The sequence below is a fragment of the Geotrypetes seraphini genome, chromosome 13, assembly GCF_902459505.1.
Source record: "Geotrypetes seraphini chromosome 13, aGeoSer1.1, whole genome shotgun sequence".
Classification (NCBI taxonomy): Eukaryota; Metazoa; Chordata; class Amphibia; order Gymnophiona; family Dermophiidae; genus Geotrypetes; species Geotrypetes seraphini.
The window spans coordinates 10624569-10637055 of NC_047096.1; the positions used below are offsets into that span (position 1 = coordinate 10624569).

At 45.9% G+C, this 12487-nt stretch overlaps 1 protein-coding gene across 1 annotated transcript in view; it reads right to left on the reverse strand.

Annotated features, from left to right (window-relative positions):
• The window catches only part of TSPAN2 (tetraspanin 2), a 92227-nt gene extending 80845 nt beyond the window's left edge, over nt 1–11382 (reverse strand). Inside the window, exon 1 of the mRNA XM_033917296.1 lies at nt 10937–11382. Coding sequence (XP_033773187.1) covers nt 10937–11005 — 69 coding nt within the window. The 5' untranslated portion in view covers nt 11006–11382. The remainder of the gene's footprint in view (nt 1–10936) is intronic.
• Between the last annotated feature and the right edge of the window lie 1105 nt (nt 11383–12487).

The window sequence follows — 12487 nt, forward strand, 5'->3', positions numbered from 1 at the left end:
CTGGGCTAGATGGGCCAATGATATGGCTGTTCAGATGTTCTTAGGCTTAACTCTAGGCCTAAGAAATACAGAACTTAAAAATAATAATAATAATAATGGGCCAGTGATGATAAAGAACAAATAGCAGCTTTGTCTAATGCTAATAGCAGTCAGACCCAGCTTTGGTGCAATAGGTCCCATTCTCATAGAAGGCCTGTCAATCCAGTCCTGTCCTTCTTGTACGAGCAGGCAAGCAAGGGCCATGTCCACACATGTGTGCAATAGTCTCCTGGTGGAGATGAATTCAAGATAGCGGGGGACAGGCACGTGGGATCTCTTAGGGCAGGGGTGTCCAATGTCGGTCCTCGAGGGCCGCAGTCCAGTCGGGTTTTCAGGATTTCCCCAATGAATATGCATTGAAAGCAGTGCATGCAAACAGATCTCATGCAGATTCATTGGGGGAAATCCTGAAAACCCGACTGGATTGTGGCCCTCAAGGAGGGACTTTGAGATCCCTGCATTATACATATGGAGGGTAATTCTAGACCAGAGATGGGCAACTCCGGTCCTCAAGGGCCTCAATCCAGTCAGGTTTTCAGGATTTCCCCAATGAATATGCATTGAAAGCAGTGCATGCAAAGAGATCTCATGCAGATTCATTGGGGAAATCCTGAAAACCCGACTGGATTGTGGCCCTCAAGGAGGGACTTTGAGATCCCTGCATTATACATATGGAGGGTAATTCTAGACCAGAGATGGGCAACTCCGGTCCTCAAGGGCCTCAATCCAGTCAGGTTTTCAGGATTTCCCCAATGAATATGCATTGAAAGCAGTCCTCAAGATTTAACCCCCTCCCCCCCAGAGAATAATGTAGATATTCCTCTATTGTGGACAAATAACCAATTCTGCAGGGCGGACTGACTGCTCATACCCCTGGAGAATTGAACCTTCCAGGAAGAAGCACTTGAGAGAGACTCTGACTCTCAGCAAGTACCGTTTGCATAATTAACACTCTACCCTTAATTGCTGCCGAAAGGCAAACTGGATTTTTTTAATACTGCATATATGCTAGAGAACTTTGGGCCAGATTTACTAAACTCCCCTACTGATCCGATCCATGGCCGGGGGGGGGGGAGGGCTGATTCACGATGCTCCCAACCAACTGCATGGATCGCTGAATAGCGATCTCGACGCACGCGCAGACCATTTTGTAGATGGTTTGCGCATGCTTACAGAGCAGCGGCCTTTTATAAAACTTTTTTTTACTTATAGTTGGCAAGCCCGTGGTTTTAACCCGGTTTTAAACCCACGGGATAAAACCATGGGCTCGCACTGCGGGGAAGGAAAGGAGAGTCGGGGCTGAAGCAGGGCGGCAATGCGGGCAGGAGAGCAGGAGAGTCGGGGCAGAGAGCAGGAGAGTCAGGGCAGAGAGCAGCAGATGCAGTCGGAAAGGACATGTGTGACTGGTCCCCAGCAGTCGCTCGTTTCTTGATCGGCCAGCCCAGTCACTGTTCCAGTTTTTTGTTAGTGAATCACTACCTGCCTACTTTACATGCCTTTTCTCCTCATTTGCATGTGCGGATCAGATCGGAGGATGATCGGCCACGAGGTTATTGAATCGGGTCAGAGGAAATCGGATCGCAAAGTGTCCTTAGTGAATCTCATAAAAAGTCATGTCATATCAACCCAGTAAACTGCTGAGAACAAATGGATTGTCCTCTGAGATGTTTACACAGTAAAAGATCCTTCATCAGTCTTAAAAGCCAAGAGTAAGATCAGTAAACCAAAGATCCTCATACATTCCAGTAGTTTGTGGAAAGAGGAAACTATACCCTCCCCATCTACCAAGAGGACACAAACCCAAGAGAAAAAAGACTAGGGTTGCCAAACGTCCGGTTAAAACCTGGACACATCCTCTTTTTAGAGGACTGTCTGGGTGTCCTGAAAGACTTTCCAAATCCTGGCAGTTTGTCTGGGTTTTGAAAAGCTCTGGTCACGCCTGGAAGGCCTATGAGCATGCTCGGATGATATCACATGCATCCACACATGCTTCGAGGAACCTCAGACGCGGCCTGGATATCAGGGATTAAAAGAAGAGGCTTGTTGGGGGGCGGGATTAGATGTGGAATGGGGTGGGGCTGGAGGCAGAACAAGGCGGGGCTAGGGCAGAATGGGGCATGGCCATGTGTCCAGGATTTTTGGGCGCATAATCTGGTAACCCTACCAAACTGCTACCTGTCTACCACCATCTAGTTACCCCTGCTGTGAGGTCTGCTGCTTGAGGAGTGAATGCCCATAGGACCACCATCAATGATTAAAAGGTAGGGCTGGGAGGATGGACAAGGGTGGGAGTTGGGGGGGTCATGATGAGCTTTGAGGGTGGGAGGTTGTAGTGTGCTTGAGGGTTCAGAGGAAGGGAGGGAGGATTAACACACTTAGGCCAGGAAACAGCAGCTATGCAGGTGTCAGCCAAAATTCAGTGTTGGCATCTGCATAGCTACCCGGGCGAATTTAGGACAGATAGGAAGCTGTTGGCATAACTGCTGGCTCCTCCCCCTGACCTGCTTACTTTTGACATGGTTGTTTGGTGTGATAGCCGGTGGCATTGACTAGTTAAGTGTGGCTGATATCGGCAGTTAAGAAGCCACAAGTAATTTAAGTGGGCAGAAGCCTCTCTCAGCTGCTTAAAATGCTCTGGATATCGGGTGGAATATGTCAATGCACTGAACAGGCTGCAAATTCAAACAAAGGTCCAAAATCCTGGATGGTCTACTGCAGGGGTGTCAAAGTCCCTTCTCGAGGGCCGCAATCCAGTCGGGTTTTCAGGATTTCCCCAATGACTATGCGCGAGATCTATTTGCACGCACAGCTCTCATTGTATGCTAATAGATCACATGCATAGTCATTGGGGAAATCCTGAAAACCCGACTGGATTGCGGCCCTCGAAGAGGGACTTTGACACCCCTGGTCTACTGTAATCCCCACAACAGAACCAGCAATGATTTTGCACATACTTTGCCAGCAAAATGAAAGGATCTAAAGGTGATTGTTTCAAATTCCATTGAGCATCTCACCAGTTACTGATGAGGTCATTCCCAACCCCCCTCCCCCCTTCACAGCCATCAGTGATGTCACAATGGCTTGATTATCCTATACTTGGCTCACATAAGAACATAAGAGTTGCCATACTGGGCCAGTATCCTGTTTCCAACAGTGACCAACCCAGGTTCCAACTACCTGGCAAGATCCCGCGTTTATGCACACATAAGTAAATGTGTTTATGCATACACAGGTAAAAATCTACTTCATAGAACTATTCCCTTTGTCTCTCTTCAGGTGTTGCCTTGATGCAGAATATACCATAATTTGTTGAGTCATAGATTTTTTTTGGGGGGGGGGGGAGAGAGAGGAAGGATTAATTCATACACAGAGCTATACAAAAATAGCCCCTAGAGTCTGCTTGGCAGACTCCCACCGTTTTTGGTACCTTGACCCTGGAAAGATAAACATTCTGCTCTATAATGTTACTTCCATAAACAGAAGCCTGGGAGAAGAGAGTGAAATGTACAACATACTTCGGGGATCTTTCTGTGCCTTGTTACCGACAGCAAATTCTGTTGTACATGGAGACAACAGCCTTACTGGGACAGTAGGACTCATTCACCAAGTGTGAACAGCATTGCTAATGAAGATAGGAAACTAATCCCTACCTCATTTGAGCCCAAGAAAGAAGAGAGAACAGAACATACACATCTGGACTTGAAGATCCTTTCAACTTTGACCTTCAGGATAGCCTGGGAGTTCAGGCTCTCTGAGAGACCCATGGGTCAGCCTAGCATTGCTAGCAGTCAGCATTTTCGGTTGGCCTAACCAACATCAGCAAAGGCCTATGGGACATTATATCAATCTGACTCTGGAATGTTGATGCCCCTCCAAACCTTACATTTGGGGGGGCTAAACCTTACACCATGCAATGCCAGAAACAAAGAGAACAGCAGCTCTGGAAGCAACACCAGTTGCAAACCTCCGGAGAAGGTAGGAAGAGAAAGCATTATTGGGAGAGGCAGGGAGGGAGTGGGCTTGACAATAAAGAACTGTGCCCTGAACGTTGGCAGGGCGGAATGGAGAGAGCCAGCTCTGAAAGCCGATTCTGGTGAGAAGTAGACCGCTGGACATCTTTTAGTTGGCTCACTGCTTGAGAATAATAATAATAATAATAATAATAATAATAATTTTATTCTTATATACCGCCAAAGCCATATAAGTTCGAGGCGGTTTACAGCAAGAGGTGCTGGACAATCAGCGAAGAGGTTACAATCAAAGTCAGCAATATAATCTTACATAATAAAGAATATGAAAGTTAAAAAGTTCATAGAGTTGCAGGATTGAATAAGCAGTGCTGAGTAGATTCTTAGTTAACAAATCGATTGAACAGACTTGTTTTTAATAGTTTTCTAAAATTGAAGTAGGCCAGTCATTCCATTTGCCTTCCTGGAAGGCAAGAGTTCTGTCCAAGAATCTTTCGTAGTGGCAGGCTTTTATTGTTGGATAGGTGAACAGATGAATTCTTCGTGTGGGCCTAAGATAACTAGCCAGATTGAAGTGGGAAACCAGATAAGTGGGGGCCAGACCAAATATTGATTTATAACATAGACAAGCGAACTTAAACAGGATTCGCGCCTCTAAGGGCAGCCAATGGAGTCTTTGATAGTAGGGGCCTTGTGTGGTGTAGGATCTTGTTGAGGCCAACTCGTGAACTTTGAAGTGTGCGTGACAGCGGAAGATGGGCATGAGAAGATAAGCAAGACGATAGCTGGGGCGTACAAAACCATCCATGGCTTTCATTGTTCTTGTCATTCCATAGAGTACATTAGTTGGGGGAGATGGGAGAATGTAGTATTCTTCAAGTTATTTGCACGCTGTCTTCAAAGGGTCGTGGACACTTGGAATGCGCTACCGGAGGAAGTGATCAGGCAGAGTACGGTACAAGGATTCAAACAGAGACTGGACCGATTCCTGAAGGATAAAGGGATCATGGGATATTGAGAAAGCTAACCAGAAAATAAGTATAGAAACCCAGGTCGTGCATGTGCAAGACCGGAGGGCTAGGAAGGGAAACCAAGGCGGCATGGGGGCCCCTTCTGGTGATTTAGACAGGTCGTGACCTGTTTGGGCCGCCGCGGGAGCGGACTGCTGGGCAGGATGGACCTATGGTCTGACCCGGCGGAGGCACTGCTTATGTTCTTATGTTCTTATTAGTGAACCATTACTTATGTAAACAGAGTGGCAATTACAATACAGGGCAGTGTTTGCTTTATAGTTGGAGCTGGTACCTGTCATTTGACATGGCAGATAATGGATAAGCAAACAGAGAAAGTGCCTGCTCTAAAGACCTCTCAACCAGCCCAAAGGCTCTCTCGTGAAGCGCTTGCTCTTGGAGAGATTTCCTGTTGAAGGCAGCAGCACGGAGAGTCTGAATAATTGCTCGGATACAAAAGGCTCAAGCTGTGACTTCCTGGGGAGTAACCGAGATGACCACGAAAGGGTGGATTTCCCTGTAGTGGCGACAATCCCCTGCTTGGCCCTGGGGATCACTCGAGCATGGGAAAATGGAAAAAAAAAAGGTGTATAATTGAATCCAAACTCCAAATAAACTGAAATATGCAGATATGTTTATTAAAATGTGATATTCCACTAAATCTCTCAGCGGATCGCATAAAATACAAATTACACCTTGAAATAACTCAGATGCATATAAAATATAAAAGAACTCCATTATACTGTATATAGAAAAGAGCTAAACTCACACATAAGAACATAAGAATTGTGGTCCATCATGCCCAGCAGTCCGCTCACGTGGCGGCCCTCTGGTCGAAGACCAGCACCCTAACTGAGACTAGCCCTACCAGCGCACGTTCTGATTCAACAGAAACTTGGAGGGTGTTTTCCCCTATAACAGCCTCTGGAAGGGTGTTCCAGCTTTCTACCATACTCATACAATCATACTCTCTCATACTCCCCCCACCCCCCAAAAGCAACATACTACAGGCCAGTTGCCTATTCACACTTCAGATTAATGAATATGCTCATTTGGAATAGAATCAATGCAAAAAGCCTCTTGAAAAAAATATGTTTTCAATAATCTTTTGAACGTCTTATGATTTAATGCTGTATGAATCTCTTGTGGAAGTTGATTCCACTGACTAGGGGCTAGATAGAAAAAAGCTTTATTACGTGTCGATTCCCATTTTGTTCTGGATACTGATGGAATAACTTGCAAAGATCTTAGGCCAAGATTTTCAAAAAAAACCACATTAAAAAGCGACGGTCTGCTATCATGGCCGTTTTGATAGCGAATTAAAAAAAAAAAAAAGACATTCTCAAAAAATCACGCATGCTAATGAAGTTGGCGGACAACAGCCCATGGGCTATGGGAGGGGCCTTAAACAACTTGGGCCAATCAGAACCTCAGGCCCTGGTGCATCCCAAGATGTACCGGGGAGGGGAAGGGCCATTTTGGAAGATGCGGGCCAGATGGGTGGAGGGAATCTATGTCCCTCTAGTCACGTATCTACATGGAGGTTAGGGGGATGTTGGAGGGGGGGGGGTATGGTAGTGGGGGAGAGTGGGCACTCTCCTGTTGCGGGGGTTGGTGTTGTTTGCAGTGGGAGAGAATCGGCATCTCTTCCACTGCAAAGGGGGGGGGGTCACTGCCGCTGCAGGGGGGGTTGTTTGTGGCGAGAGAGATTGGGTATCTCTTCCACTGCAGGAGGGGGGTTGTTGGTTGGCAGCGGGAGAGAACTGGCATGTCTCCCGCTGCAATTGGGGGGGGGGGGGGGGGTCGCCACCGCTGCTGGGGAGAGGTGTTATGATGCAAGGGGAGAGAATGAGTATTTTTCCCACTGCATCACAACACGGCTTTATAGCAGTCTCTGACACTGCCATGCACGGGTTTAAAATAGTGCAGTCACTGTACCAACACCCCTGGACCAGTCGCTTATTTTTGTAGCTAAAAGCTGATGCTGTTTTTAGAAAATGGCTCCACCGGAGGACTCATTTCAATGCTGTCATTGTTGTGCCCAGCTTTTCTGCACCTGAGTGCCCCCAAAATCCTTCTACCTGGGGGCTCCACGGATCCTGCGGAGCTAAAGTGCATGGCCTTAAAAAGAAAGTGGCCATGGCATGATGTCCGCAGGGATCCTCATTTTAACTTCCACGGACCTTACGGATCCCGCAGATTTTTCAGGATACGCAGTACAGATCCGCGAGGCCTGTGAAGCCCATGGGATCCTCATTTTACCCAGTCCCCCATAGTTATTAAATGGGCTGCCCAGAAACTAGCAGATGCTAAATCCAATAGCGCGCCTTGGTGAAAGGACCCTTAAGTCTCTCTCCCCACAGGCCAAGACACCATAGATATAGGAGAGTACAATAAGCCCTCTCTACCTCCACACTGCTTTTGACATGACATTTCTTGTCTAATATCGCACCATTCTGCAACATGGGAGAAAAACAACCCACATGACATAATTACAACATATTATAACAGGCCAGATGTTAAAAAACAGAATCAACCTACATAGATATCATATTAAAAATGGCAATACCAACCAGGATGTCACCTCTGTCGGAACAACACTTTGGAAAAACTGACCACTGCGCCCATGGTTTTATGGTGAGACTACTAAAAGATATAGAGCTCATTTTACTAAGGTGCGCTAGGGCTTTTTACGCATGGAATAGCGCACGCTAGACCTTAATGCCAGCATTGAGCTGGCGTCAGTTCTAGAAGCATAGCGCGCGGTAATTTCCTGCGTGCGCTAAAAACGCTAGCGCACCTTAGTAAAAGGAGCCCATAGCGTAGGTGAAAGTGGAGTTTGACTAAATAAATGCCAAAAGGAAATTTTGAGGCAATGCAAGAACGAAAGACCTTTGAAATTAAAATGACGAAATATCTTGACACCTACCAGAAAGGACTTGACAAAGATCTGGACTTTCTTTCACACTACAAAGAAATTGAAAACTGCTTTTGTCGCCTCTGTCTTCTCCTTAACTACCCACCTCTACCTCTTCCTGTGAAACTATCCCTGAAATATATATACTGATATTTACTTATATATACTGGTATTTGTCAACCTTTGTTTTTTTTCTGATCTGAAGAAGAAGAGTTACCTTCCAAAGCTCATCATAAATTGCACCGAATTAGTCCAATAAAATAACCTTTGTTATTAGTTTTCTACCTATATATTAACATATTATACAGTAAATGTGTTTTATAATATGTTGGCCCCCACCCGACCTCTGCCCTGTCACACCTGTTAACAACAAAGAAAAATGGGGAGACCCAATGATCCACAATGAAAACAATCCACCGATGAAAACAAAAAAACAAAAAACTGTGGATACAGATGTTCTGGAGATAATTTATTAAACACTGGCACATAAAACCATGAAAATTCAATGAAAAAAGTACAAATGATTAAAAATACTGTGATAAAAATCCAACCGGACCCTACATGGTCCGTGTTTCGGCGAACACGCCTTCCTCAGGGGTCCAATGGTTTGCAAACTCACATATAAAGAATTGGACTGAAAACAGTCTATTGTCTTTAAATGTGTGAGCAAAGAACACCGCAGTCAAGCTGAAGTAGCAAAAAAATGCCCATCTGCAGTAACCATTATCTCTCTCCTTATTGGCTAAGGCTCTTAACATTTGCATCTCCTCTTCCTATAGGCTAAGGCTCTTTACACCTGCATTGTGTGGTCATAGAGCTTTATGGTTATAGAAACATTGTAACATGATGGCAGATAAAGGCCAAATGGCTCATCTAGTCTGCCCAACAAAGAAAAATGAGGAGACCCGATGATCCACAGTGAAAACAATCCAAACAAAAAACTGTGGGTACAGATGTTCTGGAGATAATTTATTAAACACTGACATATAAAAACATGAAAATTCAATTTAAAAAGTACAATGATAAAAAATACAGTGGTAAAAATCCAACTGGACCCTACACGGGTCCGTGTTTCGACGAACACGCCTTCCTCAGGGGTCCAATGGTTTGCAACCTCACATACACAGAATTGGACTGAAAACAGTCTATTGTCTTTAAACATGTGAGCAAAGAACACCGCAGACAAGCCACTATAGCATTCTTTCTTGACTTGACAACCTGTATATAGAATTCTGACTGTATATATAGCATTCTGACTTGACTTGACAACCTAATGGCCACCAGAGCAGCAAAACTAGACAGACAACTCACCAATCTGCTGTCTTCCATCACAGATTACAAAACCTTCAAAAAAGAAGCAAAAACCCTACTCTTCAAAAAATACATAAAACCTATTTAACATGGCCAGATCCATCCCAAGCTCCGCCTACCACACTGTCTACTCCTTATCAAATCTAAAATGTTCAAATTACCCAACAGGTATTACCTAATTTCACGACAATTCTTATGTAACTTCATGACAACAGCAAGGTAATGGCGGAATAGAAATCGCTAATGTAATGTAATGTAATATATCAGTGTATCTCAAACTAGTGGGCCTCCTGAGATTTCAGGTGTGCCGTGGCACACTGAGAAAGAGGAGAGGTGCCGGCTGACTGACTACAGGTCATGTCTCTCGCGGCAATCAGCCGGCACCTCTCTGACCCGCTTCCCTGCTGTCACCCCTCACTGGTATCTCAGAACCCCTCTGGAGGGCCTTCGCGCGTCTGCGGACGTGGGTGTGATGATGTCACGCATGCACATGACATCATCGCCGTGACACCCGCGCACTTCCAGATGCCTCGAGCCGCGGCCCATACGTCTAGTGTGCCGCAGCTTGAGAAAGTTTGCGGGACACGGCCATATATTAAAGGAGCAATCTGATAAAAGGCAAGGTAGGCGTCTATTCAACCAATGAGAAGATCTTTATTCATAAAAAAAGGTCTTTATTCCTAATTATAGTCCCAACTAGGATCCAAGTTTCGGCGTGACCAAAACGCCTACATCAGGGAACACTAATAAAAACATGAAAAATGCAAATATAAACACCATTTGGCCTTTATCTGCCATCATGTTTCTATAACCATAAAGCCCTATGACCTCACAATGCAGGTGTAAAGAGCCTTAGCCTATAGGAAGAGGAGATGCAAATGTTAAGAGCCTTAGCCAATAGGGAGAGGAGGAGATAGTGGATGCTGCGGATGGGCCATTTGCAAATATAAACACAATTATGTCAAATCATGACATAATTAAAAGAGAAACGTAATTAAAAATGAATCCAAAATTTAAAACATGTCAATTAAAAGCATGCGCATACCAAAAAAAGCCTTAATTTGAATGATATGCAAATATTCATAAAAGAATACATTAAAAGGCCATCATAAGTATAAACATATGGAAGCCACAATATACATAAATTAAAATCATACTGTACATATATAAGCTGTTATTATTATTATTATTATTACATGGAAAGACCATCATAGTTTGGGGACAACCTCTGTAGTAAGTACAGGACGGATTTACTAGGAACTGGTCCTACTGGGAATCCTGCCAATAAACTGGAAATGCAAGTCTCTCTCCCGGCTACAGCTCTTTAAACAACTCCCCTTTCTCTACCCCCCCCCCCAAGACTGCTCTGTAATGGATCTACCTTCAACCCAGAGGGGGGAGTGCCGCCCTGCCATGCATGCAAAGCTGGTAATCGGGAGGGCTGGGCAGACTCGCATCCAGCTGAGCCCCCCCCCAAAAAAAAAAAAAAAAAAATCTCTGTTCAACCCTTGCACCATCCACTTATTGAGAGAAGGACACCGCCCCAAGTAATGCTAGCAAGGATTTGATGAAGGGGACGGCAAATACCCCCCCTCCCATCACCCAGAGGCACCGGCAGCTGCGTTGCAAGCTATGAGGCTGGACCCGGGCATCCCTCCCTCCGGAGGGCGGACGGAGCTGATCTCACTTACCCAGAAGATGAGGTTAAAGGCGAAGAGCAGGTACTTGATGCATTTCATGGCCCCGCTGACTCGCCCCATCTCTACCACCGACCAATAAGAGAAGGTCTTTTACTCTCCCAAAATAAACAAAACGGGGTGCAGCTGACTTTAACCCTCCACCCCCCCCACACCCCCAAATCAACAGGGGCACTCAATCGGTCAAGGGACAAACGTGCCTACGAGGACAGCTGAGAGCTGAGTCCATGCGATTAAAACCCCCAACCGAGCCCGAGCCAGCTGTCAGCGGTGCTACGAGTTCGTCCAGCCTCTGTCTGCCAGGCTGAGCGGCGGCTGCTCTCTCTCTCTCCACTCCAGATGTGCATCACGTGCACGAGGTGCGACCCAGCCCTCATCCCCTCTCCGGGGACTGCCTGCCTGCCTGCCAGAGCCGGGCCACCCTGTGCTGGAACCAGAGCTGCAACCCAGGTCTGCTCTGGACCCACATGCAAGAAAAAGAGTCCAAACCCAGCTCCTTCCTCTTCTGCTCATGGCAGGATTCCTGCTCTCTCCCTAAAGTGCAGAGAAGAAGCCCGTGCATTGGAAGTGAAAAGACTTTTGCTTGAACTCATTGAAAAGTGCAAGTAGTGTGACCATAGGGCTCCAGAAAAAAGGGGACGGATTGAGACATCCGGGTTTTACTTCCATTGAAAGCAATGGAAGTAAGGAGAACAGATTGAGACATCTTGGTTGCTTTCAGTGGAAGTAAAACCCGGATGTCTCAATCCGTCCCCTTTTTTCTGGAGCCATATGGTCACACTATTATATCCCCTTCTTCAGTTTTCAGTGCATCTAGCTCAGAGGTCTCAAAGTCCCTCCTTGAGGGCCGCAATCCAGTCGGGTTTTCAGAATTTCCCCAATGAATATGAATGAGATCTATGTGCATGCACTTCTTTCATGCATATTCATTGGGGAAATCCTGAAAACCCGACTGGACTGCGGCCCTCAAGGAGGGACTTTGAGATCCCTGGGTTACATTTATGTTTGTCCCTGTCCAAATGTGTACCTGAAGTGGTGGAGGAGGTACAGCAGGGGTGTCAAAATCCGTCCTCGAGGGCCGCAATCCAGTCGGGTTTTCAGGATTTCCTCAATGAATATGCATGAGATCTATGTGCATACACTGCTTTCAATGCATATGGGGAAATCCTGAAAACCCGACTGGATTGTGGCCCTCAAGGAGGGACTTTGAGATCCCTGATCTAGCTCAAAGTGTTTCTTAAAAGAGACAGAACCTTTGCCCACTCATACCTGCTTCTGGCACCTCCATCTAGAACAGGGGTCTCAAAGTCCCTCCTCGAGGGCCGCAATCCAATCGGGTTTTCAGGATTTCCCCAGTGAATATGCATGAGATCTATGTACATGCACTGCTTTCAATGCATATTCATTGGGGAAATCCTAAAAACCTCTTCCTATAGGCTAAGGCTCTTTACACCTGCATGGTGAGGTCATAGAGCTTTATGGTTAGAGAAACATGATGGCAGATAAAGGCCAAATGTCCCATCCGCAGCATCCACTATCTCCTCC